Genomic DNA, 27,737 nt, shown 5'->3' with positions numbered 1-27,737 from the left:
TGCAGGAGAGGTCCCAAAGCTGTGAATAGACTAGTTTGATAAAAAGTGACCTTTTGGTGGCCTAGTAGTCATTTTTGAGGTGTAAAATGAATGTTAACTACATGTTCTTATAATGTGTTAACCTATTCTCTCTTTTGTCTACACACTGTTATCACGATGCCATAGCAGCTGGGTTGTATATATAGTCATATCACATCGTGGTATGGGCTATATTACTAATGTACCACTTAGTAAGCTAGCAGTATCATTGACGTAGTTTATGTTGTCAATTGTCGTCATATTGCTATGTTCTACCATCTGGACTTATCTATGCCATATCCAATTGCTCAGTTCCATTCCCAAAGTGCACAGATGCCCATGTTTCACCGAACTTCTTGAGATATTCCAATTTTTGATCGTCTGTCTTTAGGGCGTTCCATTCATAATATGGCAGTATGCATACTTTGTATCCCTTTATAAAGTTAAAAGTGTAACTAAAATCATACCTTCATTGTCAATGCTTTATGTTCGATTTGTGCGAATGTCGTTAGTTTTTGTGACTTGACGTAGTAGCTAAACGGCCCTGCCCATAAATGACTCGAGTCAGCAAAAACATACCAGCACATTTAACTATAACACTGAGGTCTGGTATTAGTATATCAGCGTATAGATGGCCCAATTGGACATTAGTGCGATGCCGTATATTATGCTTTTTGAGGCAGCGTGAGACTTCCAGTGACCACCTGGATAACGTCTTCTTGGCCTGTAGGGATCTCAGGGACTTTTGCCTACATTACCTTGTACAATTTATATTCCTTGATCTTATCCAGTAGGTCCAAAGTTTCCTTATTTAGTACTTCCAGTATAGCTACATATTATAAACCTTAGATATCTGACCTACCAGGATATTTATTCTCCAAGAAGTCAATTACAAACTTCATCTTCCCAGCTTTATAATTGCTCAAGACATCCTTTCGTTGTGCCAAGACTTCCAGACACTTCACAATGGCCTAGAGAGTGTCAGAACAACATCAACAACATACCGTTTGTGGTACATCCAGGATACAGACTGCAGTGTAGAGGTACAGTACCAAGGATTGGGTATCTACAGCTTCAGGTTGCTGGACATTATGAAAATGTGAATATGTATTTACCATATCTAGCATTTGCGTAAACTGCTCCGTGCAGGCGTTGTAGAAATTGTTTGCGGAGAAGTCGAGTTTCGCCAGAGAATGGAAGCATAATGTAAGTAGTTCCTGCGATAGATCGCCGCGTTCAACTGCGGCTCTTAATTTATCCTTCAGCAACCTTAGCATCAGGGGGTTTCTCATATCCATCTTTGCCAGGCTAGCCAAGATAAGTGATGCTTGCAATGGTGTCATTTGGTGGTGTCGCAATGACACCGATCTGGTGAGCATATTCCAAAATCTATGGTGCTGCACCTGGAAGTATGCCAATGCGTTTGCTGTAAGTGCGATATCCTGTAGATTGGCATGGTCCATCTTAAGGCATAATTCATTGGTAGCCAATTCGATGATATCATGATTCGGCACCTCCAATCGTTTAAGGGCGTTAAGTATCAAAGCTGCGCCTATGGATTTCTGACAATCACACTTAGTCATTACCTCCACATGAGAGATTGGATATATTCCGGACGATTAAGGGCGTCAGCAGCTTGAGCAACTCGTTATCTAGGTATCTGAATCTATGGCACATACTCTACAGAACCTACTTGACTTTAGCAAAGGAGTAAAGCACAATACACAGATCCGCTGGTTTAAGTGTTGAGTGGATTGCTGATATCTTGTGGACGTAACGCTTCCAAAGTGCGTCGTTGAACACATTCCCCGTTGCGGACCTATATATACTACGCACTAATGCCTTAGTCGGCCCGTATTCACTTGTATCGCTAGACGGAATAGTATCTAGAGATACGTCACGTTTATCCCGTGGTAGCAATAGTGAATCAGTAGATATGCCATCATTATCTATATTGCTGAACTGGGTTACAGCAGTCTTTGGGCGATACAATCTTTCAATGGACCTTATAAGCTTCAATGCCTTATTACTCAACTTTGAGTGCCTCCTACGCTTTATATGTGTTGTTGTATCCCTTGTAGTTTCTTCCGGAATATCAGAGCTATCTTCAAAAGGCCATTGTGCATTAGATGAAGTGGAATACATGTAACCCTGGGACCCACGTCTGCTTACACATTGCGATACTGGTGTATGTAGCGCTGTTACAGATGCATTTCGAGTACGTAGCATTGGTACGATATATAACCGATTAACTTCATGTAAAAAATGCTCTTTGGCACTGAATGAAGCAATATACATTGATATATGGATACACCAGGACATGTAATGATGATGTGTGATATATTGATTTCAGTTCTAGTGACCTTGAAGAAGGCGGGGTATAGAAGACCGCAAGGACACATTTTCCAAAAGCTCTAGTTTTCGGCAGTAAATAAGGAATTATAAAAATTTAGTTTTTAAGACCACTTGAAGGGAGCTTCGAGGTTCTTATTGGCAAAGTCCCAGTTGACAAGATTCCACCAGCCTGTGGAATATATATAGGATTGATACAACCTACTGTTAATGTAGCTCAAACGGTCATTCTTGTAGTCAATGTAGTAAGCATGCTCCCAGACATCACAGCATAGTAGTGGGCGTCCTAGATTCTCCTTTAATGGTGATCCTGCATCATGGGTTTGGACAATATCAGCTGTGCCATCATCCTTTAGTACCAGCCATCCCCAACCGGATCCAAAATGTCCTGCGAGAAGGTTAGAGAAATCGGTCTTGAATGCGCTGAATGAGCCGAACTTTTCCTCGATCTTCTTGCGGATTGGACCGGTGGGCTCGCCTCCACAGTTAGGTCCCATGGAGTTCCAGTAGAAGGTGTGGTTCCATATTTGTGCTGCGTTGTTGAATACGGCACCGGTTTGTCCGAGTATCAGCTCTGTGGCATCATGGATAATATGGAATCCTATAACAACCTTCGATAGTGCATGATTCCATAGGTGTGCCCTTGATGAGACCTAAAAAAGTTTATTCATGGGTAATAATACGTACTGTTTAGCTTGTTGACGTAGCCTGCATGGTGTTTGCCGTAGTGGAAGCTCAAGGTTTCCTCGCTGATGTGAGGGATGAGTTCCCTCATGCCGTAAGGGAGCGCTGGTAGTTTGAAGGCCATTGTAGATACAGTGAAGTAAAACAATAGAGCAAAAAACATCTGTATAATATCAGTTGAATTATAGACTCCAAGCTCGCTGTTGGAAGCGGGGATACTGGATTACCTACCACTCGTTGAGATGGGCTCAAGGTGCTGTTGACGAATAATCGTTAGTGCTGTTTACTAGTAATTAGACAAATTTATTCTAACTATAATTTGTATGGTTATAGTTTCCCTGCGGCAAGACACCCAACGTGTCGCTTACACCGGGCTCATGCATCCACTTGCTTGAATTCTACATGTCGACTAAGGAATCTCTGCAAATAGCGGGGATTCACGCTTCTAGTGGTACGTTTTTATATTTGCATTTTACTGATCCAAGATACATGATGTGTGTATCCATCTATGTTATTGACTCCCTGAGCAGACAATGTTGCCAAGGAGCAGGAACAGCAATACTCATGTTTGCTGCACAAGCTGAACATTTGTACTAAACCAGACCATGGCTCTGATGTTGACTACATTATATTCGTGCTTCATGGCATCGGCACGAATAACAGTGCTTTGTCTTCTGACTATCGCATGATGCGCTATTCCATGGAGAGCGTCAAACGTTATTGGTTTTATCAGGATACTCTAAGGACGCATCTCCAGTTCATTAATTGGAAGCGCTACATTATAGATGCACAGAACATGTAGGTCTTGTTAGTGCATATATATTGTATATAGGCTTTTTGACCATACTTACATATCTACTGCCAAGGACACTCGTCGTGTATTGACGAGTCACATATTGGACATTGGATTCTATCTTAATTCGCGATACTGTGACTTTATACTTGAGAGTGTTGTCAATGAGTTGGAGGGCGAGATTTCACGTTTACGCCATCATCCGTCTGGCAGGTTTGTGAATTCAAAAATTGCCATTATTGGTTATTCTATGGGTTCACTTATATTACACGAGATTTTGCATGGTAACCCTGGAAGGGTGTCAAACCTTTCTTTTGAGGAGCGTCCTAGGTTGAGGAGCAAGATTGACTACATGTTTGCTGTTGGGAGTCCTTTATCATGTTTTACTATTTTTCAATCACCTCAGTACATGACGTCGGGCATGCCATTACCTGCTGGTGTAGAAGTTTTCAATGTATTTCACCCCTATGACCCAGTTGCATACCGATGGGAACGGCTGATATACAGGGATGTACCTAACCTTCCCGAGCCTGAAATATTGCCATTTTGGCAGAACAATGGCTTCAAGAATTGGTATGGTTGGGAGCGTAGTGTCCAGCAGGCCAAATCAATGATTGTTGATAACATCAGCGACGTTGCAACGTCCATTGGCCGGAGCATATTCAGTTGGTGGGGAACCAATAAGAGTAACAGCGTTCTTGTGAACAATGTAGCTGTCCACGATAAGCGTAGGTTTTTTTTGGGACTATATATGCAACAGGACTGGATGCTTTGGGTACATTCAAGGAGAAGCTCAGGGAGAAGACATCCACAAAACCTGATGCGGCTATTGCCAATGGTGTCATATCACCTGGATCCATTGCAATACCATCTGATCACCCTGGTGACGCATTTGAATCAACATCGATAATACCCGATGGTGAGACCTGGATTGAGGATGCTGAGGCCAGCGATGCTGTCCAAGCAATGTTCGAGGAAGAGCGCTTATCTCAGCAATCATCAAGTGCATTGCATGACATGAACCGTCAGTCTTCAGGTCATCTCCCACGACGATATGATTACCAGCTTCAGGAAGACATCACTGAACACCTGTTGAGCCCTTTGGGCATTCTGCAGTCACACACGAGTTACTGGTCTTCCAAGGATCTTATGTTTTTTATACTCAAGAAGCTGAAGAAACGCCATGCGCGTGTGTCTATTATGGCATATTTAAAGTCTATCCGCATTAAATCCAAATGGCTTGCGGATTGCGCTGCTAACGATGAGCTCAAGGCAAAGTTTCTTGCGTTATCGGAGGCAGCGAGTGCCTATGCGGACAAAGTTACGACGGAGGTAAGTTACTGGAGTGCAGAGATATATGTCACAGGATCAAAAAGCTCGGGCAGAGGCTACTAGCAAGCTTACTAACACGTGGTCCTCTCTGATGAAAAGTTCAGAGGAGGAGGTTTTTGACGTTAACGATCCCATATCTGACCCTATAGATTAATTTATATAGATTTTTTCCACTGTAGTGTTATTATCAGTGACCTAATATAGATGTGTGATGGAATGTGGACCAATTCCATCTAGATGCTCTGTATAAATTGTATGAACAATGTCCAAAAAAATTTTTTCACTTCGTTTGAAGTCGTTGATCGAAGCTCAGCAGCTCCAATGGCCTCCGTTATGCTTTTCTCAAACTGATGTAACATTCGCGTTGGATGGTATGTAAATTGCGTATGATTCCTTATGTAATTCCTAGGCGACCGTGATAACACTGTCGAGATTGATACATTGATTAGTCAGTTACAAGATGTGTATTCCGATTACAGAAGGCAGAAGTGCGGTGTTCTTCGCAGGTCGATTGTAGGCGTGCTTTCTGAAGTATCGCATTAGTAAGTTTAACTTTCATTGTTAAATACTACGTAGTGATGACGCTGTAACTAGCAACGCGGATGTAGCTGTGTTGAACGGTGATTACCTACCTTCTATCGATAGCCAGGGGCCGGGTCTACAAAGCTTGAATGTTACAATGTCGGATTTACGGCGTTGTCCAAATGCATCAGAGCGTGATAAGGGAGACGCACATCGCAAAATAAGGAAGCGTTCAAAGAAGGAGGACAGCGATCCTGAGGAGACAGCTACCTTATTTATTCCAGAACGTGATATTCCATATCGACTTGACGACGTTGGTGGGATAGAAGCAATTCGTGGTGATATAATCGACTTGGTTGTACGCCCATTGAAATTCCCTGATATATATAAATACTTATGTGTTCAACCTACCAAGGGGATACTTCTTCATGGCCCTCCAGGTTCTGGTAAATCCAGGTTGGCTGAGGCTATTGCTGGTAGGTGTATGGTCACTGTGTATCCGTGATCAGTTGTATTCCTCAGCTACGCAATGTGTCTGCTTTGTGTGATACTTTTTTAAATTCCAACTTCACATATACTCTAGGCGAGGCGAATTGTGCATTTTTCAGGGTGGCGGCCACTGAGCTGGTCACTGGTATGTCTGGTGAATCAGAAAGTCGACTTCGAGGTCTTTTCGACGAGGCCAAGCGCTGCGCTCCGAGTATAATATTCCTTGATGAAATTGACGCTGTCACTCCGCATCGTGAAAACAGTTCGCGTGGATTTGAGAAGCGTATTGTTGCTCAATTGGGCATCTGCATGGACTCTTTGGCAGACCACTTTGTTATAGGTAGGTGCGGTCAACCGTAGTTAACTGTTTATAGTCATTGGTGCTACGAATCGCCCTGAATGTTTGGACTCCATGATTCGACGCAACGGTCGATTTGACAGAGAGATATCCATGGGCATTCCAAACACTGACGCTAGGTTTAGTATATTAAAGGTTGGTGTATCTCCGTAAGGACATCATGTTCCCTAGGCTGTATCTCGCGGGATGCGACTTGGTACTGATGTAGATTTTGAACAAATTGCGGAGATGACTCCAGGTTTTGTTGGAGCTGATTTGCAGGCTGTAACCCGAGAGGCAGCTGCCTGCGCCATAAGTCGTTTATTCGCCAATCATGGTGATATGGTATGTTTTTGAGTATACTTTTAGTCATTTACAGATAACAAACCAATCATTTGTACATGCTGAGGCGTGTATATCGCAGAGTGATTTTATATCTGGTGTATCTAGGGTTCAACCTAGTGCTAAACGTGAGGGATTCGCGACAATTCCCAATGTCACTTGGGATAACGTTGGGGCACTATCTAACTTACGCAAGGAGATGGAGGAGCACATAGTATTTCCTATATTATTCAAGCGCTTGTACAGTACCTTTGGTTTAACAGTGCCCGCTGGTATATTACTATACGGTCCTCCGGGTTGTGGTAAAACATTATTGGCCAAGGCAGTTGCCAATGGCAGCAAGGCTAATTTCATATCGGTTAAAGGTACGTTTAACGCTATGCGATACTAGATATACAGGTCCCGAGTTGCTGAATAAGTATGTCGGTGAGAGTGAACGTGCTGTACGTCTAGTATTCCAACGAGCTGCTGTGAGTGCGCCTTGTGTAGTCTTTTTTGACGAAATCGATTCCCTATGTCCCGTGCGTAACAACGAGGCTAACCATACAACAGAGCGTGTTGTAAACCAGCTTCTAACGGAGATGGATGGCATCCATAACCGTGCCGACGTCTACGTGCTTGCTGCTACTAACAGGCCGGACATTATAGACCCAGCCATGTTGAGACCAGGGCGCCTTGAGCGCCAAATGTATGTACCCTTACCGGATATGGAAGGCCGCGTTGACATATTACAGAAGGTCACCAAGGGTATACCCATTGGTGACGACGTCGACTTCCAGAAGATCGCAGTACAAACTGAGGGTTACAGTGGTGCAGATCTGGCATGTTTGGTTCGTGAGGCCGGTATATCAGCGGTTGAGAAACTAAGGATACAGTATATAAAGGAACATGGCCTGGACACATATGTCAGGTCAGTTGACGCACCTCCTGGCGCCTGCATATCAGCTGAGGATCTCGCGTCAGCTTTACTGAAGGTATCTCCATCAGTTACGCAAAAACAGATAAATTTCTACGAGTCATTCCAACAACGCAAAACTATGAAGAACTAGGTTACTTAAATGTTTAATCGTTCTTTAAGTAGTTTGAGGCGTGATTGGTCGTCTAGGCGTTGCCATTCAGTATACAGTATTACAGCACCTCGCCAACCAGCAGCTTCTAGGTAACTTAGCTCCAGTGCCACCTGGGCGTTATACGTAATACCACGTTTCGTATATCTAGCCTGCTTATGGTTGTACATTTGGCAGTACATTCTACCTTCGTGGTCAATACAGTTTACCTGGAACAGCCCATCTATCAGTATTGGCACCGGTTTATATCCAAGTTGCCTTAGTGCAGCGAACAGCTCTGGATATTGCTGTAGTATAAGTCCCTCGGGTTTATATGCATTAACCGCTGCAAGGAATGCACGCGTTCGATCATCCAATTCGCCATTCATCATACGCAAATGGGCACTGCACAGCTTGATACCTCTGCAAAATGCATGTTTATTATTATGCTCCAACCGATTTAATGCAGCAATGACAACTTGGTATCGCTCTTCAAGCTTAGTTTGTTGCGGCTTTTCCTTTTCCAGTGATCCTGGTAGCCGTATGACCTTATTAGGACACTTGGCATAGAGTAAATTATGCACCCTGGGATCGATGTTATTGTAATCATGCTGAGGCATATAAGAGACAGTAGACTTCCAGAACTTGCACGTTGTGGTGAAGTAATCATAGCAAAACTGCATCACAGAGTTGAGTAACGACTGTATCAACCCGGTTTTCACGGGGAACCCACTTACTAGGGCTACATATAGTAGATGCACATTGCCCTTAGAGCGTCGGTATTGTAGCTCTAGCCTTTGTGTTATGTCCGTTGGTATGTCTGTATCATCCTTCGATAGAAGTGTAGCGACCAAATGATTAACCTTGTTCGTTATTGTCACCGAGTCATTGCCAATAGCACTCATAGCTTTCATGAGTGTAATCAGTTGTTTTCTGCTGACAACATTCCCAGGCTTCGTTGCACTGTCACAGGCTAGGTTCAAGGCCTTTCTTAACAAGGTTGCGCATGGCTCGTGATGGTAGAATCGGTATATCCACGACAGATCTCGGCAAACATCTACAAGAGTGACAAAGTCCCATCTATATAGCGTTGAGCTTGCCAGTGATACTAGGTCATCTATAATATCCCTTGTGCTATGTTTAACATCGCATAACCTAAAGCTGCTTAGGACAAGGGCAACCTTGGCTTCATCACTAACGCAATGATCTACTTCACTCCCTGGGTTTACTACTTGTGTAACATCGCGGTCAGTAGACAAGTTCTTAATGAGTTTTAAGACTACAGACTGATGTACCAATGGCGATCTGATACGTTTTGATACCGTAATTAACCCGCGCAAAACTTTTACCATCTCGCTTTCATCACATTGGTCTAGATATGGCAGCAGTGATTTCCATGACTGTTTTAGTTGTTTTTTCTGTACCGGTAATGGTGTACCCAAGTAACTCTCGTAGTTCTTTTGAATGTTGTCCAGTGCCACCTTAAGGGAGCAATCGGTAGCATGACTACTAGCGAACCCACGTTCAATAGGACGTATTGAAGCTGGATCACGGTGTATGATCCCATGGAACAGAATATAGTGATTCAAACCGCTGGTATGCCTGGAAACAAGTCTATTACGCGATATTACAGCGCCCACATGGCGTAACCTGGTGAGGCTATGGTCCATATTCGAGCAATTCAATGCCTCAAGCAGCCTTCTTAACCTTAGACTCCTGCGCGGCGTTATCGTATGGTAAATATACCTACCAGGAAACCCAACTTCAGCATTACTGACTTTACTGTAGGCTTAACACCGATATCGTAGACGATGAACGAGCTGCCTACAATTGCGGTACCCATAATAACACGCCTTACCATAGGCAGGATGCAAGTACCTACTCCATATGACATCCTTACGTTTATATATTAAATACAGGGTATCTAGTGTATTATGTGTCCCTACACACGGCTATGTAGAAAATCCCGCCTTTTCCTTTAGAAAGTGTTAGTATACTTAATATGGAAATAAGATACTAACAACCATACACAGTTAACACATGTATATATTAGTTATATTTCCACTGTTAGTATTGTGCTTTTCAGGGATTTTCTCCTAGATGTTAACCTGATATATATGAAGGACTCCACACATGATTACATTGGTACTACACTTTATTTTTGTTAGTTCTATTATAGAATCTATTCTTGTTAGTGTGATAACTACCAGTGCTTTGGAAGGCTTGTGCTGGATAGTGAGCACAACGACACAGTTGATCCGTTGGTGACTCCATGGAACGCGTTACAACATACGCTTTTGCATTTGTAGTCTTCGTATTTTATAATAACGCCACGGTAGCTTTGACATATGTCCCTTCGCACGGTTTAACTTAGCTTCTTCTCCCATTATTAGTTGTGGTAGTTCCCGTGCAATTTCAAAGCATATATTCGGTTCGTTGGATACCGCCTTCAGTAGTACCTCCAGATACTGTGAATTGATGTCAACAATGTACCCAGATTCCGTTCTGGCATACCTTCCAAAGAGACTCGACATGTTTATATCAGGTAGTTGCCTAGCAACCAATGATTTTATATCATCAATGGTTAACCTAGCATTAGCACTGCCATCAAAAACCGTGACAGCAGTGAATCCACGCCGTTCTGACAGTATTGACGTTTGCGATATGGGTTCTCCAGTGCTTATGCCTAGTAGAATAGCTGCAGTTTTGCTGAACAAGTCGTTGATATCATGGGTTTGCAATAATTCCTTTGCCTTTTCTTCAAACGGCAATATGAACCCCGGTTGCATTGCGCTAAGTTCATTGGCGAATCTTTCTAGCCATTTAGCGTTATACCGGTACATGTAGTCCTGTGATGGCGCCGTATGTATGGATACGCGTTTCTTTAGCGCTTTCAAGATTTTACTGAACTCGTTGTACTCCAGTTTATTATATAAGGTGATACATACTGACCCCGTGTTTTTTCCAGCAATGCCAGCTCTGTTACGGTATATCTCTATTGATTTCGGTGGGTTATAATTGATAACGTATCTGACGTTATCGAATATACATCCGGCGATAGACGCATCACTTGCTATCATGACGGGTTTAGTTCCCTCCCTGAAGGCGTTGAGGTTTCTTGCTCTTTCTTCAGCTGTGACGTCAGAACCCAGCCTAACAGATATATCTCTAAATGCCTGTAACATTGACAACTGCCGTTGTTGCGCTCTGTTAGCTACGAAAACGATACATTGGTATGGCGTTCTCGGTTTTTTTAACATAGGCGGTAGTATATGATGTACGTGGAATGTAGGCAGGTTTAAGTAATTGTACACCAAGCACTCCAGTATATACTGTCTATCACGTTTGTTCTTGGTGCTTGGTACTTTACAAATTGAATGTTCTATGGGTATTTGATGAGTGCGTCCAGTTCCGGAAGAAAGGTTAACGATTTCTGGTGTTGATTCAAGATCAACTTCCAGGCGGACCGCGTCAGTACGTCCATCGCCAACGATGCGTTGTTTAGTTCCTAAGGCTCATATAGATCACGACATCACACTTACCATTTTTCAGATCATACAACCAATATCCTCCTAGGTACTCTGTTGCGAATTTGCAAAAGCCATCGCCAACACTGCCAACAATGCACATGACATGGATGTCGGTATGTAAATTTGCATTAACTTGGGTCTTGGTAGTGCTGACAGGAGATTTCTTATGAATTCCACTGCACTGATTACTGAATACCTGTGCAGCACGTATGCTACGGTATACATTCGATACCACAGCCCCCTTATCAAGGTAACTGCAAAGGTCGTCGAATACAACGCATCCAATCCGTGCTAATCGATGTTTAGAAACTCTCGTATCCTGTAGTACAGCTTCCATTCGCTCTATTGAAGCTATTAAGATGTTGTGTCTCCCCGAGTCACTAGTTATTTCCTTTAGTGCATTAAAGCTGCTTATAGAAGCAGATAGTGCTTCTGTTTCTCGGTCAGCATTCCCAGATATAGTATTGATGCTACAATCAGTATACTTAGGGTTACTATCTTCAGGTTCAATATATGAATCAATTATCAAGCACCTGGCACTCGGATCCAATGCTGTGATCGTAGCACATAAAGATCGGCTTTCCTGTCCACTTTTCGTAATGATCAAAACAGTGTCGATATTATTATTCTTTTGTTTTAACAGGTGCAACAGTGGTAATAGATACCCAGTAGTTCTTCCTGAATTCGGTTCATTGTAGAAGATGTATTTTTTGGTATCCAGCTTAGATACATCCTGTTGAGTTGAACCGAGCGTATCCAGTATACATCTGGCCATAATATACTGAAACGGCTTCATATACTGGATATCAAAAAGTTCCCATTGTTTTAGCAATTCTGGCTCAATTCCTAGATACCTGAAATCTACGGAATCCCGAACTGTAAAAAAGTTTCCATGTGATTCATTTTGTGTTGAAAAAGTCCTCCTTATCCATGATCCTGTGCTTAAGCGCAGTAGAAAGCAATGCTGGAAACAGTGACCATTTTGCGATATGCGATATGGAATGCAGGAATTCGTAACAGAATACCTCGGTAAAACAGCTATTCTAGATGGCAATGTACCTCTACATAACATAGACATTTGATTATGTATTTCATTCAAGTATCTATGACATGGTGCCAAGAAACTATTGCTACCGGAAAGACACTACTATAGCAATCACTATGTAAAATGTGATATAATCGCAATTACTTCCGTATAGATTATTCTATCAACTCTATAACATAATATCCTTTGAATTGAACGAATACACTTCATTCTATATCATATTACGCCTTCAAGTGTGTATGTCACATAGATGTTTAATTCAACTTCCCGGCTTAACACATCATGAGACCGATGTTTCTATATTCTATAGAATACCTAGGGTAATATACGTCCTCAATATCGAAACAGGTAGACAAAATTATGTAAACCTAGTGTGTAGGTAAAAGTGGCAACACATTTCCATATGCTAACCATATGATGTGTGAAGTGAAAGAGCTGTAAATGACATTACCATGAGATTGTTAATGATATAGGACCAACTGACTCTTTATATAGTTATTCTCCGTGTCTACCGATCAACCTGCACATAAGTGCATCCGATAATACTACTGAAAACTCTACACATTGTCCCAATAGTTTCGTTTACATGATAAATCGGCCGCAAAAGCGGTATTCAGAAGTTATTAGGTCGTTCTATACTCGTTGTTCTACAACACGGGTATCCGACTGTGTGTCATTCCTGCATTCGCTGCTACAGGCAGCAGATGCTTCGGGAGACAGCATCTTCCTGTCTAATCACATAACTGAACTGTGTTCAGTGTTGAAATACTATTTATGTGCCATTAAGAGTGGTACCTTAATCACGCATTCCGTTTGAGCTTGTAGCTTACGGACTAAGGCACATTGTATGTGCCTATTATGTTGTTAATTTCGCGCACATCTTTAAGGTAGGCTCTGGAATAGACTCTGTAACTTGTTTGCAGTACATAGATACAAAATGGCGCTGTTTTGGATCCTATATTCTGCCATTTCGCTTTGCGTGGCATCTGATGTGAGCCTGTTGCAAAATCCATTTGGGATGGACACTCCCTTACCGGTGGTCAACTTGCTGCAGTTAGGTACTCGCGACAGCATCCCTTTGACAGGATCGATACTTCCTGCGGCTAAAAAAGTAGCTGATAGTGTATTAAGCATGGCTGGCGATGCTACTCAGAAGGGTGGTCAGTTGACCGATATGCTTTCTGAGAAGATTGGTAAACCCATTAGCAACATCATGCACAATGCGAATGTTCAGGACCTAAAGAACAAGGTAGCTTCTGCTGTGACCACTGCTGCCCAGCCTTTACACAAGATTCATGACACTATAAAGGAGAAGACCAGCGTCAGCCCACCATCTCCAGTGGCCCATGTACAGGGCAACCCCGAAAAGCCACAGCCTACTAAAACCGATGCTGTAATGCCGGATAGCAACTTCCCAACCATTGATGGTGCCAATGCTTCAGAAGACATCATCACACCGGCTGTGCCGGTGGCTGCTCCCGATGTTCCGAAACCCGTACCTGACGTGCAACCCAAATTTGACAATGGCGAACCGGAGGCTAATGCTGTACCAGCGGGCGAAAACGCACAACCCAAGGAAGAGCAGAAGATTGAGATGGAGGAGTTACCTACATCGTCGGTGAAAGTCACGGTTGATGAAAGCCCATCGGGTGAGAGCATTACCGACAATGCAAATTCTGATGAGGCCATTACTGTCTCTGGCGGCACTACTTCCGCTACTGTCGTTAAGACGGATGAACCAAGTCCCGATGCCGGTGAGATTACAAGCGCTGGCTACGATGAGAAGGACATGCAGAAGGAGGGTGATGCCACTGCTATGAACCTGAATGACGTTATTGAGGGTGGCAAGGACGGTATGTCTAAGATGACTATGAGTGTTGACCAGGACTGGCTTAACAAGGAGCGTGCTGTTGAGGCTATGCAGAAGGCGCTTCCCACTGGTACTTCCTACAGTTACAAGAAGGGTGCCAGGCTGCTGACTCCCATATCCGAAACTCCCCGTATGATGGCTGGTGTGCTCCAAACCATCATTGATAAGGAGGCTGAGGTACGTAGGCGTTACAAGGAATCCGTCCAGATTGAACACGACTTGCGTCTACGTGTGAGTCGTGAGACTGCAGATGTGATTGCCCTACTGTCTAATGGCAGTCTTGCTGAATTGAAGTCTGAACACCCCCTGGTATTCAGTAGGTTGGTGGAACCCCTGAAGGCCTCGATTGCGCTGAACCACGTCAGAAAGAGTGCGCAGAACATCATATCATTTTATGATCGCAACTGGTACGTTCGCGCTTCACCTAAGGAAAAGGCTACTCTCCTGGACAACATCCGTAAGGACACTGGCAAACCCGATTTATACGCCCACAAGGTAAAGAAACCACAAAAGATGACTCCCGAAAAGGAACGTGTTTACAACATCTTGGATGGCTACTTTAATGACTACCAATGCCAGAAGATCATTAGGGGTAACCAGGTAGCTAGGCAGATGCTTAACATGTTTGACCAGGCTAGTGGTCTGTACGTGGCTCCATTCTATACCGATGTAACCCCCACCCTTGGTAGCAGCTGGCTCATCCAACGCTTTGAGAACTTCTATAGCCGTAGTGAGTACTTGCGTGCTGACATCCTGGCACAGGCAATGCCACAACTGATTGGCAGGTTCATGGTAATGGCTGAGAATGGTACTATTCTACCTACTTCCACTGATGTCCAGCTGAACCTATATTCCCTAGCTGCAGTATTGAGCAAGATCATGGACGGTGTCACTGAGCCAACTACCTTCTTGGGTAAGAGGAAGTTCTACGGTTACATGGGCATGTGTGACATGAGCTGTGCCAAGGGCATTGTTACCAACTTCCGCAGTGGCGACCCCTTGAAGTCATTTGTTCACAACAAGCAGCGTGAGATATTGCGTTGGGTATCGTTATACCTTCGTGACGACTTGCTCCGTATAGACACCAGCATCCAGAAACTACTGGTTGAGATTATGTTCAGGACCACTAACGACATGAAATACCGCCCCTCTAACCGTAAGGTGAACATCCATCTGAAATCAGAGTACGTCGACCCCAATGCCAATGAATCACTATTGGAACTACCTCACCTAATGGGCTATGTAAATAAGATTCCTGGTCGTGTTAAACAGATACCACGTGCGATTGGCAACATGCAAGCTCCCGAGTTTCTTACTAACGTTTCCAAGAGGCCAAACTTCCATAGACTGGGCAATGTCATTGACCATGCTGGTAACAGTTTTAACAGGTTCATGAGTGGATACCGTGTTCCCGGTAGGATAGTTGACAACAAGCTTGAGGGTCGCAACATATCGCCGTACAATGCATTCAAGACTCCCAGGAAGGTAGTTGCGTCACTTGACGACGGCTTGTTGCAGATGATTGAGGTTGCAGTTGACCTTGTTAACTTGCGCAGTTCCAGTGATGCCAACAACTTGTACTACCAGGCTTTCAACACCTGGGTACAATTGCAATCATTCCACTCGGCAATCCATTCTTTCGAGTACCAATCATCAAGGAAACGTACTTCTTCAAAGACTTTAGGTGCCATATTCAGGTACCTCAACACCAGTGTTGGTAAGCACATTGAAGGTATGCCCAAGCAGTTTTTACCATTTACTTCCCTGGTGTTGCAGATATGCTTCTTTATTGAGGATGCTGTTGACGGTTACCGTCGTGGCAAATACAAACGTCTGAAGAACTTCCTCACTGGCATTTTGACCTTGGGTCTCAAAAGTCGTCTTGGTCCTAGCAACATTACCGAATTGCAATCCTACCTCGAGCCTCAAGTGGTTTACAACAAATCCCGTTACGTCATTGGCAGGGCGATTATAAGCAACTTGGTCCAGGACTTCAAGCTCATGTTCTTGAACAAGCCTGCTATTCCCATGCCAATTATCCAGGCCATATCAATGTTCCTCGGTATGTGGGCTCGTGGCTCATCGGCTAAGTTGGATCTTTCCGATCCCACCATCGACACTTCGCGTAGGATATTCTTCCTTAACTACATGTCTAACAAGTACGATCTTGCTATGACTGCTACTGAGATTGTTGTGCAGCATTGTGCTGCAGCTGCACCAGTTCTTCATTTAGGTTGTGTCCCACGCAATGTCAAGGGCACTGTCAAGTGTAAGAATGTAGCAATTCCAACTACCAAGTACCACGTCCTTAAGGTTATGCAGATGATGGACGCTACGTTCGAGGACCCACTCGATATTATTCGTGTCGGTTCAGATCTTGCTCGTAGGTGTATTGCCATGCCTGTGCGTAAGAACGTGGTCGTTAAGAAAGGTAAGAAGGCCAAGGCTGATTCTTATGATTCTGCGATTATGTTCTCCGAGTTGGCTCATCGTTACCACTGTTACCAGGAGCAGGCAACTCTTGTTGCTCAGATAAACAAGGCCATGTTGCAAACTAAGGATATGAATGCCCTATCAGCTTCTATTAATGATTTGTTTAAGTATTCCAGGTCGCTTACCATTAGGCAGCCTGATCATAGGGAGATGGGTCCCACCTTGGTATGCCCGTTTATGGAAGATGCTCCTGAGGCCACTCGCGATAGATACCGTGAACGCATGGTTAAATATGCTGCATCCAAGATGACCATCCGTCGTAAGATTATACAAGAGATCAAGGTATTGGGTGCTAGCTATGCTAGTGACTTGCCAATAGCTAATCGCAAGAGTTCAAGTTCCTCTGCACCACTGGAATCCATAGCTGGTGCCATTCTTGTTGGCACTCGCCAGTTTGACGGTATATTCTTCTATGGTGGTTACCCACCTCCCGAGAAGATTCCTATGCCTGAGAGTGTCACTGTTAATCCTGGTGACGGTCGTGTCGTGTACCACAACAAGGAATTTATCGCTGAGGTTGTTGCCCTGAAACCGTTGGGTGTCAATGCTGTCATGTTAGAGAAGCAGAACAAGGTAACTAAGCGTATCTATTATATGGACAAAGATAAGAAATTAGATGAATTAGCGTTTGGTCTGGAAGCTGCTGACTTTGTCGTACGTGCTCATCTGCTTACAACGGCATCTACATTGCGTGAGATGGGTTACAACATTGGTAAATTCATCTGGTGTGGTTATGAGCAAGGTTGGATTGCTGACTTTGCACTTCACAACATCATTGGTAACAGTGATGTCCCTGTATTCAATGGCAAATACTGGATTCTGAGCAAGCAGATGAAGGTTGCTGACGTCGTCGGCAAGAACGTCAGGATAAAGCATGGCGAGAAGATAATGGACCAGAATGCTAGCGACGTCAACGTGAAAGTCATTGCCGGTGACGGCAAGGAAATCGCAAAATACCCTGCTACTAAGCCGGGACAACCCAACTTTGACAAGCAGGGTTCGAATAACTTTACCCTGGACACCGGTTACGGTGAGGTATCGCCGGCTGCAGTTCAGGATCTCATCCGTGATGCTGAGTTTGATGAGGCTACCAACACGCTTGTGTTGAACCTTGACGCTCCTAGCATCGTCCTTATGGAATCGCCCATCGTAAGCAACACCACGGAAGAGAAACCGACTGAATGATTTTAATTTACTATGTTTTATAGTGGTTGCTTTTTAGATACTATGTATCAAGGTGATAACCTGTATATGATTTACTATCGCTATGCAATAGCTAATAAATCTATGCCATTATTTAGTGCCAGGTCGGGCTATAAATACTACATTATTAATTTAAGTTCCATCAAACAACGGGTGATATTACCCGTTGTTAACAACAGATAGCTGGATATCATTTGGTCCAGGTATCAACGAAACACGCCCCTTTATGAAGAGTGGTATATCACTGGTGGGATAGAACGACTCCTGTTGTGGCGGCTTGCCCATTAATGTTTTAGACGACATTCCTCTTAGGTGCTCGGGTAACCTCAACAACTCTCTAGCCTCACGAATGTCGTGGTCCAGCATATCCAATACACCGTGCTGCTCCTCAATAACCTTTTCGAGTGACCTGCAAGCCAATAGTAGCTTTATGAGCTCGCTCTGGTCACTTCTATTGATATTAGAGAAGTGCCTCGATAGTTCCGACATGCTGGCAAATGGCTTCCGGCGTGGCTTAAGGAACCCATCTACAAAGTTCCACCTATCTCTTTCATGTGACATAGGCTCCGCGGTGCTACTTGATTTCAGTTTCTGCACCTTGCTATAAGTTAATGGTTGTGTAACCTCCTTCTTCCAGTCATTGGTTCTTTCATAGTGGGTGTTGTACTTACTATATATGCTGTTACTATCTTTCTTCTTCATTGGCCTACGTGGTGACTGTTGGGGTGCATTTGACACTGCCAAAGCTCTTATTTCATTAATACGACGCTCAATTTCCAACCAAGGTGTAGCTCCCACGGCGCCAACACAGTCAATGTCCTTGGCTTCAGCAGTCTTTACATTGGAGTATGCACTGTATATAGAATTTGTCATCTGGTGCTCATTAGTATCAATGCTCATTGCCGATTCATCTCTGGGTCCGATAGCTTGGTTGCCACGCATTGTTTGTCCGTGATTTAATCTAGCGTCTGCCATGTTGACGCTATCAATGCTCAGGTTCCCTTGCCTATGTTTTAACTGAGGCGAGCTGTGGTGTGATATGCTCATACTCAGCAGTCCTTGGTGTTCCCCTTCTGGTATCTCAAGATGCGACTTGCCTTCTAATCCTGCTGACTTGTTAGATACAATGCTATCATTACGCGATGGAAGCTTTTCAGGCTCTTTAGCCGTTTCCACAATAGAAGCTGCATTTGTCTTTGCTTTTATCAATAACTTGCTGGTGACATCGGGGGCACTTGATGCTTTTGGCGTCGTGACTGGTGTTGCCTTAGTAGGTAAAATCAGAGCCTTCTTGGGTACTGCTGGGTTCACCTTCGATATTAATGGAGCTTTTGGTTTTATTGGTGGCATTGCAACTTTTGATAATAATCCAGGAGCTTTCTTTGGTGCCAATAGCGGATGCTTGGGCGATACGGTTGGTGCTGATGTCGCCATGATATGTTGGTTATTAAGTACTACATTAAAGCTTAATTACCTGCGTAAAGCAGTGGGATTTTGTTAATAAAACTGCATTTGTTTAGTACAAATAAATATACTAACGCACCGAATACTCCCGTGATGCTGGTCTTGCACCAGAGTGCGTCAGTGAATATAACCAATAAATAGATGTAATACTACACATATTATAGCGCGGTAGTATTTTTACTATGTACAACACGGAATGGTTAGTACTATATCGTGATAATCTTAATTTACCGTTTTAATCCATCATATAGTTCTACACATTAACACAGATGTGTAGGCCCATGGTTGCGTCCTAGTACAATTCAATCTTGAACATAATGAAACAGTAATCACAGCATTGTTTGTGACTTTTATAAGCGATTTGTGTTTAATGTGTAGGCATGAACAGTACTATGTCCATCCTCTGGTGCATCTTCTTTACCAGAGTTACATAGTGGTTGTTGACTTCCGTTAGCTACATAAACTATTTATATCGCACACTAAAATGCAATGTGTATATCTAGGTAACATTAAATCCTTTTCACACCGGCTTTTAACACGTCACTTGTCTGGTGTTAGTATAAATCGCTTATATAAACAATCGCAAGCTACAATCCCTTTCACTGAGAATGAGCGCAATACAGTAAACAATGCATTGCTGCGGTTATGCAATGAACAGAAGTGGATATCTACGTTATACACCAAGGGTATTCCCGCTTTTATGGTCAACAGCGTCGAACTTCGTGAACGATTTATTGAGTATATAGATAACAATGACGAACTAAGAGTCACTATACGCACTACTTTACTAGAAGCTCTCAACAACCTTCGTGTTACAAACTCAAGTGCCACTGATGTCCTGGATAGCACATGCGAAACATTGACTCCATATCTATCGCAATATATGCAAAATGAGTTACCACGCGCCACTTTAGCATTCCATGGAGCTAAACATTTAGCTGATTTAACAAGACCTCTTGAAGGGTATCAACCCCGATCATTTCGCCGTAAAGTGATTGCGCATCTAGGTCCACCAAACAGCGGTAAGACATACGAAGCTCACCTGAGGTTGTTAGGGGCGAAATCCGGTGTTTATTGCGCTCCACTTCGTTTGCTAGCTTGGGAGATGCAGCAGCGTCTCCAGGATGAGGGTATACAGTGCTCATTGCTTACTGGGCAGGATGTTAGTATTACTACCAAAGACACACATATGGCATGTACCGTTGAGATGACACAGTTAAATCGTGACTACGGGTGCGCAGTGATTGACGAGATGCAAATGATAGGCGACAGTAATAGGGGCTTTGCATGGACACGTGCATTCCTGGGATTGCGCACCCCCGAGTTACATATTTGCGGGAGTACATCTTGCTATTTACTGGCAAAGTCCTTCTGTAACATGGCGGGAGATTTGGTAGGTTATGTTACTGTAGAAACATTGCCCACAGCTTGAGGTCAAGGAGCATACCAGGCTTGGTACAGTGTCCATTTTAGATGAACCTGTTAAGATATCTGATTTGTTACCTGGTGACTGTATAGTCTGTTTTGCGAGGAACACTGCCTTAAGGATCGCCACTGCCATAGAGCGCCAGTGCTTCAAAAATGACGGTTCCAAGCCAGCATCGACTGTAGTTATCTACGGGTCGCTACCGCCCGAGACTCGTAAGCAGCAGATAAATGACTTCAACAGCCGGAAGAAACAAATACTGGTAGCCTCAGATGTTATTGGTATGGGTGTTAACGTCAGGATAAAGCGTGTAATATTCCATTCACTAACGAAATACGACGGCAGTCGATATCGCATGCTGACAGCTGCTGAGGTCCAGCAGATTGCAGGTCGTGCTGGCAGGTATTCACTTAATTGCGGCAACGGATATGTTGGTTGCACCCGTGAGGACGATATAGTCCATTTAAAGCGCCTAATGCGCAGGAAGGAGGATCAGCTTGAGAGTGCGTATATAGCACCTTCCACGGATACTCTATCAGCTTTCATAGACGCCGTAAGAGGTGTCACCGATCCACCGGGTACACTGTCTGAATGTATCAAGATATACCGATCGATGGCCCAATCAACTCAGATGTTCAAGCTACTCGATATGAAGTCGATATTAAAAGTGGCTAACGCCTTGTCACAGATTGAGTTACCCACGAGGACTATAGTGGAATACCTCTTTGTACCACTCGGGTCGCAACCTGCTTTACAACTTATACTTCGTACGTTTGCCCTGAGCCACTCGGTGGTTAATAACGTCAAGCTACGCAATGTCATCCACGAGGATGCAATGGAACTCCTGGAGAATTGCGAGAATTTTACTGTGCAGAATATAAAGGAACACATTCGCCAGCTAGAGATGTTGTACCAGGTATGTGGGTTTCCAGAGTCTAACATGTACAGATACTGGATGCTTATGTCTGGCTGGGATATAAGTTTCCCGATGTCTATGTGGATCACGTGGCAGCAGCATCGGTTAAAGGCAAGATTGCCCGGACCCTGCATGAACGGCTAGAGCAGTCACTGGCATCTGGTGATAATATGGACGGCATACCAGAGACTGACGACGATGCCTTAGAAGCTGTTATCGCAAGGCAACTGATCAGGTCACATTGATGTCAAATGATAATCAGCATATCTAAATAAATATTATAAACGACTTCATATTGATACTACTTCATTTTCCCTTTCTTCGGTCTCTGCCGAATCCTTGGGGTAAGTGAAGAAAAAGGCAATATAGCACATGGTGTTGATAACTGTACCTATGCCAATGATGAACATCATCGCCTTTCGCAGAGCATCGCTGTTTGTTGACCTCACGTTCTCTTCCAATTGATCTATGGGCAGCTGTGATTTCTGGTAGCCAAAGGCCATCTCAGTTAAGAGACCAGCGAGTGGCAGGAACGTGAGACTACTGAGTATACCGGCAATGCAGCGATTGATACCCGTTGCGGAAGCCTGGTACTTCTTCTCCACGACAGCACCCATAATAGGACGATCAATAGCGCTGACTGTCATTAGTGACGATCCCAGGAGTATGATCTCTACGTAGTGATACCAACTTAAACCGTTTTGGGGTAAGGGCCCCAAAAAGAATGCAAGTGTCACTGATAGACGCAGTAGCATAATGGCGTTACCCGCAATCAGTCTACCATATCTCGTACTCTTTTTATGACACATATCAACAGCAAATCCACCGAAACCACCACCTAATAATCCACCCAAAAGAGTTAGTGCACAGGCAACACCAGCTTCGAGGTCACTAAGCCCGAGATATTGTAGATATAGAATCATATAGGTAAACGCAGCGAAGGGAGCGTCTGAAATGAAAATGGCAAATAGCAAAATGATTGAAGTCCAGGTGCGGAAGATAGCTCTTAGCGTTTCCCAAATGTTGTTTGGTTCCTTCTCTATGGTAATATTGCTCTCATCGGCACTGTCTAGGTATATAGCCATAAGGGCACCCAACAGAATCCACACTATACCAACGGCAATGTAACAAATACGCCATCCATAAATCTTGCCAAATGGAACCTTGATTGCAACGGATGTTATCAGTATAGCAGATACCAGACGACCGAAGCAAGACACTGCGTGGATGATTCCGAAAGCTGTTCCGTAAGAGTCCTTGTCAGTGGCACCAGTTACAATCTGTTGGATAGCTGGAGCTGTGCAACCCATGGCTGCTCCGTGTACAACACGTAGGAACATAATCTGTAATGTTTATAACGTCTTGTCTATGACTTACCAGAGCGTAGTTGCTGGCGCAGCCAATACCGATAGCTGATAGACCGACTAAATTCATTGCGATGCAAAGCAAATAGCGAATTTTGTAAAAGTCCGCTAGGTAACCCCAAATGGTACCACAGGCTACCAGAGACACTATTTCGACCGATGCCATCCATGCAAGGGAAGATGGTGAGAGTCCTAGCGAAATCTCAAAGGCTCTCATACATACCGATAGAGACTGGATGTCATAACCATCCATAAAGGCCAATAAATGGTACAGAATCTTGGCGGTCAACCCATACTTCACCAGTTGTGACGGCTGATCACTTTTAGATGCCATTTTGTTCGGGAAAATGTTAGAAATAATAATAATAATAATCAGATTTAATATAGTACTTCACCTCAAACCACATATAACCGAGCGTGACATTTATGCTGTCATACTCACCATAATATATAGATCTAATTTTTGGTAGTCCAGCTACTTATATTATGTCAAATGATGTCTAGGACAGTTCGTATTACTTTAAATGTGGGTGTGTTGAGAATAACACGTGTCTAGTATTGAGGGCTCCTTTAGCTAGACTCACAGGTGTGTATGGATTATCCAACTGTGTACCACTTGAACAGCAGTCCTGGAACCTAGCTCCAGCGATACTATTATGGCTTGGTGGTGTGATCATTGTTTTCCTAGAAAAAACGCAACGCTTCAGGTGAGGTGTGCTCCAGTGGCTTGTCACTCCTTTCTATTTGCTTTGGGAGTCCTGTGATAGTAGTTCCTTCCTGTGTCATTAGCCTGTGGCATGTTGTATAGCACTATTTCACCTTACCATCGTGGGTATATGCTGTGTTTAACCACACCAAGTAGAGCCTGTGATATCTGTGCTTGAAGTGATGGTCGCTCGAGAAGTGACTTGAGAAACGCGAGAGACTCCCTTCTAGTCTCTTGGTCCCTAAGGAATCGTGCCGTCACGTCCTTGCACTGTATATTATAGTAAATATAAACATTGAACATACGAAATTGAGCGCTTCCAACTGTATCTTGGCATCTGCGAAAACACGATTACATATTAAATTTTCTAGAGAAGCAGATACATCCTCTCGCTCCGTTAATGCAACCACCCATTTAGCAGCTCCGTCAACGGCAGTTTCGGTGTAAATTGCATCCAGCAGCAGCTGCCCTACTAGTTGGATAATTTCCGGGTCCTTGCACAGCATCTCCGACACGTCACAACTTAGCTCATAGGCCATGTTAACAACACCTTCATCCTTTAGAACGCGCATTACCATTTGATTTATGGCGTCTTGCGATTTGACAAGCAACTCCTCAATCTTCTTGCATAGAAGCTTTTCAGTGGCTGGGTCATTCAGAAAGTCTTGCGCCAATTTATCCAAAAAGCGCAGTGATTGGTCTAGGAATGTTTTACTGTATAATAATCCCCCAGCGGCATTACCTGTAGCCGCTGATACAGATTGACGTACACTCTCCACGTATAAAACTGTCATTCCACATGCCAGGATCACTAATAACACAATACCAGCAGTGCTAATACGTGTTTTGTTTTTGTTCGACGCTCGCTGTTGGTCTAGATATTCCGCAACAGCCGCTGCTGCATGCTTTGATATTCGTTCCTCAAGTGCTTTTATATACGCATGGTCATATTCACTACTCCTCGGGAGCTTATCGGAAAATGATGAAAAATATAACCGACCCTTAGGAAATCGGAGTGTATAGACATCTATTGTAATATCCTGACCATATGGATGATGCGATGGTGTGGTAATATTCCAGGTACTTCGACGGTGTCCAACAATGCCGGTATAGTTGCCATATCCAGTTGTCGATGTTCCTGAACATGACCCACCCACGGAGTACAATCTTCCTGGAACACGCCGATATAAGGGTTGTAGTAACGATCCACTAAACAACATGTTGTTAATAGCCCTGTGATAAAAGGTGTATACTTAAAATAGTACCGCTCGAGATCAATATCACTTGGGAAGTATTCTTTATCTAGACCAACAACCTTGTAAATGATAGTATATAATAACTACGTTAATGTAATTGAAATATTACGACATATATGCCAATATATAAAATCCAATACAATATCAGTGCTGGAATCTTGAAAACGCGTGGTCTTCAATAAGCAAACCAACACTGATGTACTTCATTCGAGAGACAATATTTTTTATAAAAATAGTCTTGTATAGCACATATTTCACCTATAACGTTATAGCTCGGGGGCTCCACAATATTGACCTGTGGAGTACAATGTATACTACATCCTGCAAGTCACTATTAGACAATGTATTATTTTTATATTATCTATTTAACACAGATGTACCTGATTCATCTGGAATGTGTATCACTGTATGGTTACTCATTAATGTGTAGGTACATATTGTATCTAAGCGGTACTGCTTTCTGTGTTCACTGAATTAGCGTGACATTAATCCGCTAATTACATAGTTTTATCCTAGAATGCTACATTATCTTAATGATATATTCTATATATCACAGCAATTAATGTGCACTAGTTATTCTACTGCTTAGGCTCCAGTTACTCGCGGCTATGTCCAATAAAGTCATACTACATAGGAGGTGGTGCGCCTTCATCCTCGGGGAGTGGCGGAGCTGGCTCCGGTGGCGCACATAATTCAGGTTCAACAGCCGGAGCAGCACTGGTATATGCGATGGTGTCATTAGGTACCGGAGCTACGCTGTAGCCGTTATACTGGTTGTAGTCATAATGGCCCGCCTGTACTCCACCCTGGACAACGTCCACCTGTGGCTGCTGCGCATAGTATTGCTGGTAGTACTGCTGTTGGTAATACTGCGGCTGCTGATAAAGCTGCTCCTGGTACTGTTGGTACTGCTGTTGGTAAAATGCCATCTGGTACTGCTGTAACTGCTCAGCCTGCTCTGGATTTAGTGTTTCAGGCGCTTCCCCAGTCAACTCGGTCATCATGCGGTTGTATTCCTAGTGGCATTGTATATAGTATAAACAAACATACCTGATCTATTTTAACGGCTTCCTGGGTAGCAGCGGTAGTGCCCGTACTACCCGCTAACTTACAGTCAGAAGTCAAGTGGCCCATGAAGCCACAAATAGCACACCGTACGTCAGCATGTCTTACAGTGCGTAGTCCAGGGGCATCTGGACACTCAAAGGCACGGTGGCCCACAGCACCGCAGACACTGCAACGACTGGCGTCTGATATACCCAGAGCAACACCGTTAACCAACGCCAATTGCTCCAGTCCTTTCCGTTTGAACTCCTCGTGTTTAGGGTGGAATGGGTCCAATAACGGCTGAATTAGCTGTACAGCCTTCTCCACGCATTCCTCCTTATCAGCAGATATGTGGACGTGCATTGGCATGGCAGCGTCCTCATCTGTCTGGTGATCACGCTGCTTGCCTTCCTTTAGAGTACCGCGGCCACGAAGCGATATTTGAGCGCCGCTCTCAGCCTCTAGCCGTTTGTGGTTACATCCCCTAGGACCAATAACTAAACCCATGAAATTGTATTCAGGATATTTATCCAACGGTATAATAATCTTCCTTATTTTTTTTAGTGGCTTGTAGTCCGCTGAAGCCACGAATCCAGGCAATTGTTTCAGCAAGTACTCCACCAGCCTGTTGTACTCCTCGTTCATCGCATTCTTAGCACGTACGTCACGAGTATTCACACGACTGCCGTTACGATCGTATACCGGTGGTGGAGAAGGTGGCCTAATGTCAGCATCACCAAACTCCAACTCTCCAGATGCGATTTTTTTCACCAGGTCGTCATGGCGCTGTTCCCTTAGGAACTGATCCATTTGTGACGGTGTCAACCCAGGTGGAAGGTCTACATAAGGAGGTGGAAGATATGGCCTGTCATCCTCGGGTCCCCAAAAGCCTTTGGCATCATCTCCAGATGCGTTAGCGGCTTTGTCCGATAACATCTTCAACTCATGGAGAAACGAATTCGTAGTATTGTGAATAATCATGTTCTTGCCATCGTCTATCTTTCCCCAACGGGTCATACGCCTCTTAGGCTGAGCTATAGGCTCGGGAGGAACCGGAATGCCCATTGACATGTAATCCATATTGTGACGATAAAATATTTCTATTTGATATTATGTCCTTGGAATATGTAATAAATATGGAATAGAACTGATTGTACACCACGTCAGTGTGTTATCCCAGCCTTCCACGGAAAATTGGAATGTTTATAGGCTATATCTAATTGTGCAGCACTATAATGTAATTAAACATATTCTAATTTAGCACAGCAATGTTATATGGAATCTAATAGTGTAGCTATGTAGTAACTGCTGTGTATTGTGTTTTAATAGATATATATATATATATATCATAACGTCTGGTTAAAGTAATGTTATTGTGACATAGGAATTGGTTTCCAGTATACTGAGTAGCAATTCATGGAATGATCCTAGTGATCTATTTCAATAGGTGTCACATGTATTAATGTGTAAGTTAAATGCTAGACGCCTCGCTTCCATGGGTA

General features: G+C 43.6%; 12 protein-coding genes across 12 annotated transcripts; 4 read left to right on the top strand and 8 right to left on the bottom strand.

Annotated features, from left to right (window-relative positions):
• Positions 1-281: 281 nt before the first annotated feature.
• BBOV_IV011490 (RAP domain family protein) lies at positions 282-2,307 on the bottom strand. Its single transcript, XM_001611020.2, has 9 exons — positions 1,712-2,307; positions 1,605-1,678; positions 1,134-1,570; positions 1,023-1,100; positions 881-989; positions 777-847; positions 598-742; positions 486-562; positions 282-451 (listed from the first exon to the last, which is right to left on the bottom strand). Exons 1-9 carry the CDS (start codon positions 2,245-2,247, stop codon positions 308-310), a joined length of 1,671 nt encoding a protein of 556 aa, XP_001611070.2. The 5' UTR covers positions 2,248-2,307; the 3' UTR covers positions 282-307.
• Positions 2,308-2,369: 62 nt separating this feature from the next.
• On the bottom strand, positions 2,370-3,361 carry BBOV_IV011480 (putative superoxide dismutase (Fe)). Its single transcript, XM_001611018.2, has 5 exons — positions 3,286-3,361; positions 3,058-3,217; positions 2,982-3,023; positions 2,576-2,944; positions 2,370-2,542 (listed from the first exon to the last, which is right to left on the bottom strand). The coding sequence occupies exons 2-5, from the start codon at positions 3,215-3,217 to the stop codon at positions 2,475-2,477; spliced, it is 639 nt and encodes a 212-aa protein (XP_001611068.2). The 5' UTR covers positions 3,286-3,361; the 3' UTR covers positions 2,370-2,474.
• An 84-nt stretch (positions 3,362-3,445) lies between these two features.
• BBOV_IV011470 (DDHD domain family protein) lies at positions 3,446-5,337 on the top strand. Its single transcript, XM_001611017.2, has 5 exons — positions 3,446-3,505; positions 3,585-3,852; positions 3,887-4,575; positions 4,608-5,179; positions 5,214-5,337. The coding sequence occupies exons 1-5, from the start codon at positions 3,457-3,459 to the stop codon at positions 5,331-5,333; spliced, it is 1,698 nt and encodes a 565-aa protein (XP_001611067.1). The 5' UTR covers positions 3,446-3,456; the 3' UTR covers positions 5,334-5,337.
• A 77-nt stretch (positions 5,338-5,414) lies between these two features.
• BBOV_IV011460 (ATPase AAA type domain containing protein) lies at positions 5,415-7,921 on the top strand. The gene is made up of 8 exons (XM_051767007.1): positions 5,415-5,550; positions 5,589-5,721; positions 5,756-6,177; positions 6,285-6,530; positions 6,565-6,683; positions 6,720-6,872; positions 6,907-7,234; positions 7,269-7,921. Exons 1-8 carry the CDS (start codon positions 5,442-5,444, stop codon positions 7,916-7,918), a joined length of 2,160 nt encoding a protein of 719 aa, XP_051623363.1. The 5' UTR covers positions 5,415-5,441; the 3' UTR covers positions 7,919-7,921.
• Positions 7,922-7,923: 2 nt separating this feature from the next.
• On the bottom strand, positions 7,924-9,813 carry BBOV_IV011450 (uncharacterized protein; the record flags this gene model as incomplete). Its single annotated transcript, XM_001611015.2, has 2 exons — positions 9,666-9,813; positions 7,924-9,631 (listed from the first exon to the last, which is right to left on the bottom strand). Exon 2 carries the CDS (start codon positions 9,583-9,585, stop codon positions 7,924-7,926), a length of 1,662 nt encoding a protein of 553 aa, XP_001611065.1. The 5' UTR covers positions 9,586-9,631; positions 9,666-9,813.
• A 324-nt stretch (positions 9,814-10,137) lies between these two features.
• Positions 10,138-12,593, bottom strand: BBOV_IV011440 (Helicase conserved C-terminal domain family protein). The gene is made up of 2 exons (XM_001611014.2): positions 11,458-12,593; positions 10,138-11,423 (listed from the first exon to the last, which is right to left on the bottom strand). The coding sequence occupies exons 1-2, from the start codon at positions 12,521-12,523 to the stop codon at positions 10,198-10,200; spliced, it is 2,292 nt and encodes a 763-aa protein (XP_001611064.2). The 5' UTR covers positions 12,524-12,593; the 3' UTR covers positions 10,138-10,197.
• A 485-nt stretch (positions 12,594-13,078) lies between these two features.
• BBOV_IV011430 (uncharacterized protein) lies at positions 13,079-18,098 on the top strand. The gene is made up of 2 exons (XM_001611013.2): positions 13,079-13,377; positions 13,414-18,098. The coding sequence occupies exon 2, from the start codon at positions 13,428-13,430 to the stop codon at positions 18,036-18,038; it is 4,611 nt and encodes a 1,536-aa protein (XP_001611063.1). The 5' UTR covers positions 13,079-13,377; positions 13,414-13,427; the 3' UTR covers positions 18,039-18,098.
• Positions 18,099-18,168: 70 nt separating this feature from the next.
• On the bottom strand, positions 18,169-19,535 carry BBOV_IV011420 (uncharacterized protein). Its single transcript, XM_001611012.2, has one exon. The coding sequence runs from the start codon at positions 19,488-19,490 to the stop codon at positions 18,216-18,218; it is 1,275 nt and encodes a 424-aa protein (XP_001611062.1). The 5' UTR covers positions 19,491-19,535; the 3' UTR covers positions 18,169-18,215.
• A 449-nt stretch (positions 19,536-19,984) lies between these two features.
• Positions 19,985-22,142, top strand: BBOV_IV011410 (Mitochondrial degradasome RNA helicase subunit C terminal family protein). The gene is made up of 3 exons (XM_001611011.2): positions 19,985-20,913; positions 20,948-21,862; positions 21,895-22,142. Exons 1-3 carry the CDS (start codon positions 20,005-20,007, stop codon positions 22,105-22,107), a joined length of 2,037 nt encoding a protein of 678 aa, XP_001611061.1. The 5' UTR covers positions 19,985-20,004; the 3' UTR covers positions 22,108-22,142.
• BBOV_IV011400 (Major Facilitator Superfamily protein) lies at positions 22,127-23,595 on the bottom strand. The gene is made up of 2 exons (XM_001611010.2): positions 23,240-23,595; positions 22,127-23,205 (listed from the first exon to the last, which is right to left on the bottom strand). The coding sequence occupies exons 1-2, from the start codon at positions 23,558-23,560 to the stop codon at positions 22,153-22,155; spliced, it is 1,374 nt and encodes a 457-aa protein (XP_001611060.1). The 5' UTR covers positions 23,561-23,595; the 3' UTR covers positions 22,127-22,152.
• A 285-nt stretch (positions 23,596-23,880) lies between these two features.
• On the bottom strand, positions 23,881-25,252 carry BBOV_IV011390 (uncharacterized protein). The gene is made up of 3 exons (XM_001611009.2): positions 24,238-25,252; positions 24,051-24,202; positions 23,881-24,016 (listed from the first exon to the last, which is right to left on the bottom strand). Exons 1-3 carry the CDS (start codon positions 25,150-25,152, stop codon positions 23,911-23,913), a joined length of 1,173 nt encoding a protein of 390 aa, XP_001611059.2. The 5' UTR covers positions 25,153-25,252; the 3' UTR covers positions 23,881-23,910.
• Positions 25,253-25,784: 532 nt separating this feature from the next.
• BBOV_IV011380 (splicing factor KH domain family protein) lies at positions 25,785-27,345 on the bottom strand. Its single transcript, XM_001611008.2, has 2 exons — positions 26,239-27,345; positions 25,785-26,204 (listed from the first exon to the last, which is right to left on the bottom strand). The coding sequence occupies exons 1-2, from the start codon at positions 27,313-27,315 to the stop codon at positions 25,815-25,817; spliced, it is 1,467 nt and encodes a 488-aa protein (XP_001611058.1). The 5' UTR covers positions 27,316-27,345; the 3' UTR covers positions 25,785-25,814.
• Between the last annotated feature and the right edge of the window lie 392 nt (positions 27,346-27,737).

Source organism: Babesia bovis (genome assembly GCF_000165395.2).
Source record: "Babesia bovis T2Bo chromosome 4 map unlocalized Chr4_1, whole genome shotgun sequence".
NCBI lineage: Eukaryota > Apicomplexa > Aconoidasida > Piroplasmida > Babesiidae > Babesia > Babesia bovis.
This window is presented reverse-complemented; position numbering and strand designations above follow the sequence as displayed.

Excerpts from the sequence above, each read along its gene's own strand:
- BBOV_IV011440 (XM_001611014.2), bottom strand. The coding sequence starts at position 12,523 with ATGTCTATGTTATGTAGAGGTACATTGCCATCTAGAATAGCTGTTTTA. Across the intron at positions 11,424-11,457 it reads GTTGTATGATCTGAAAAATG|GAACTAAACAACGCATCGTT; the intron begins GTAAGTGTGATG and ends TATGAGCCTTAG.
- BBOV_IV011490 (XM_001611020.2), bottom strand. The coding sequence starts at position 2,247 with ATGCTACGTACTCGAAATGCATCTGTAACAGCGCTACATACACCAGTA. Across the intron at positions 990-1,022 it reads TCCTGGATGTACCACAAACG|GCCATTGTGAAGTGTCTGGA; the intron begins GTATGTTGTTGA and ends GACACTCTCTAG. Across the intron at positions 743-776 it reads AGGAATATAAATTGTACAAG|GCCAAGAAGACGTTATCCAG; the intron begins GTAATGTAGGCA and ends AGATCCCTACAG.
- BBOV_IV011470 (XM_001611017.2), top strand. The coding sequence starts at position 3,457 with ATGTCGACTAAGGAATCTCTGCAAATAGCGGGGATTCACGCTTCTAGT. Across the intron at positions 3,506-3,584 it reads GGGGATTCACGCTTCTAGTG|ACAATGTTGCCAAGGAGCAG; the intron begins GTACGTTTTTAT and ends CTCCCTGAGCAG. Across the intron at positions 5,180-5,213 it reads CGGACAAAGTTACGACGGAG|GATCAAAAAGCTCGGGCAGA; the intron begins GTAAGTTACTGG and ends TATATGTCACAG.
- BBOV_IV011420 (XM_001611012.2), bottom strand. The coding sequence starts at position 19,490 with ATGGCGACATCAGCACCAACCGTATCGCCCAAGCATCCGCTATTGGCA.
- BBOV_IV011480 (XM_001611018.2), bottom strand. The coding sequence starts at position 3,217 with ATGTTTTTTGCTCTATTGTTTTACTTCACTGTATCTACAATGGCCTTC. Across the intron at positions 2,945-2,981 it reads GGAATCATGCACTATCGAAG|AGCTGATACTCGGACAAACC; the intron begins GTTGTTATAGGA and ends ATGATGCCACAG. Across the intron at positions 2,543-2,575 it reads CCGTTTGAGCTACATTAACA|GCTGGTGGAATCTTGTCAAC; the intron begins GTAGGTTGTATC and ends TATATTCCACAG.
- BBOV_IV011430 (XM_001611013.2), top strand. The coding sequence starts at position 13,428 with ATGGCGCTGTTTTGGATCCTATATTCTGCCATTTCGCTTTGCGTGGCA.
- BBOV_IV011380 (XM_001611008.2), bottom strand. The coding sequence starts at position 27,315 with ATGGATTACATGTCAATGGGCATTCCGGTTCCTCCCGAGCCTATAGCT. Across the intron at positions 26,205-26,238 it reads AAGCCGTTAAAATAGATCAG|GAATACAACCGCATGATGAC; the intron begins GTATGTTTGTTT and ends CAATGCCACTAG.
- BBOV_IV011460 (XM_051767007.1), top strand. The coding sequence starts at position 5,442 with ATGTCCAAAAAAATTTTTTCACTTCGTTTGAAGTCGTTGATCGAAGCT. Across the intron at positions 5,722-5,755 it reads CTTTCTGAAGTATCGCATTA|TGATGACGCTGTAACTAGCA; the intron begins GTAAGTTTAACT and ends AATACTACGTAG. Across the intron at positions 6,684-6,719 it reads CTAGGTTTAGTATATTAAAG|GCTGTATCTCGCGGGATGCG; the intron begins GTTGGTGTATCT and ends CATGTTCCCTAG.
- BBOV_IV011410 (XM_001611011.2), top strand. The coding sequence starts at position 20,005 with ATGCAATGTGTATATCTAGGTAACATTAAATCCTTTTCACACCGGCTT. Across the intron at positions 20,914-20,947 it reads GTAACATGGCGGGAGATTTG|CTTGAGGTCAAGGAGCATAC; the intron begins GTAGGTTATGTT and ends CATTGCCCACAG. Across the intron at positions 21,863-21,894 it reads AGCTAGAGATGTTGTACCAG|ATACTGGATGCTTATGTCTG; the intron begins GTATGTGGGTTT and ends TAACATGTACAG.
- BBOV_IV011390 (XM_001611009.2), bottom strand. The coding sequence starts at position 25,152 with ATGTTGTTTAGTGGATCGTTACTACAACCCTTATATCGGCGTGTTCCA. Across the intron at positions 24,203-24,237 it reads AGTTGGAAGCGCTCAATTTC|TGCAAGGACGTGACGGCACG; the intron begins GTATGTTCAATG and ends TATAATATACAG. Across the intron at positions 24,017-24,050 it reads CACAGCATATACCCACGATG|GCTAATGACACAGGAAGGAA; the intron begins GTAAGGTGAAAT and ends AACATGCCACAG.
- BBOV_IV011400 (XM_001611010.2), bottom strand. The coding sequence starts at position 23,560 with ATGGCATCTAAAAGTGATCAGCCGTCACAACTGGTGAAGTATGGGTTG. Across the intron at positions 23,206-23,239 it reads GCGCCAGCAACTACGCTCTG|ATTATGTTCCTACGTGTTGT; the intron begins GTAAGTCATAGA and ends TAAACATTACAG.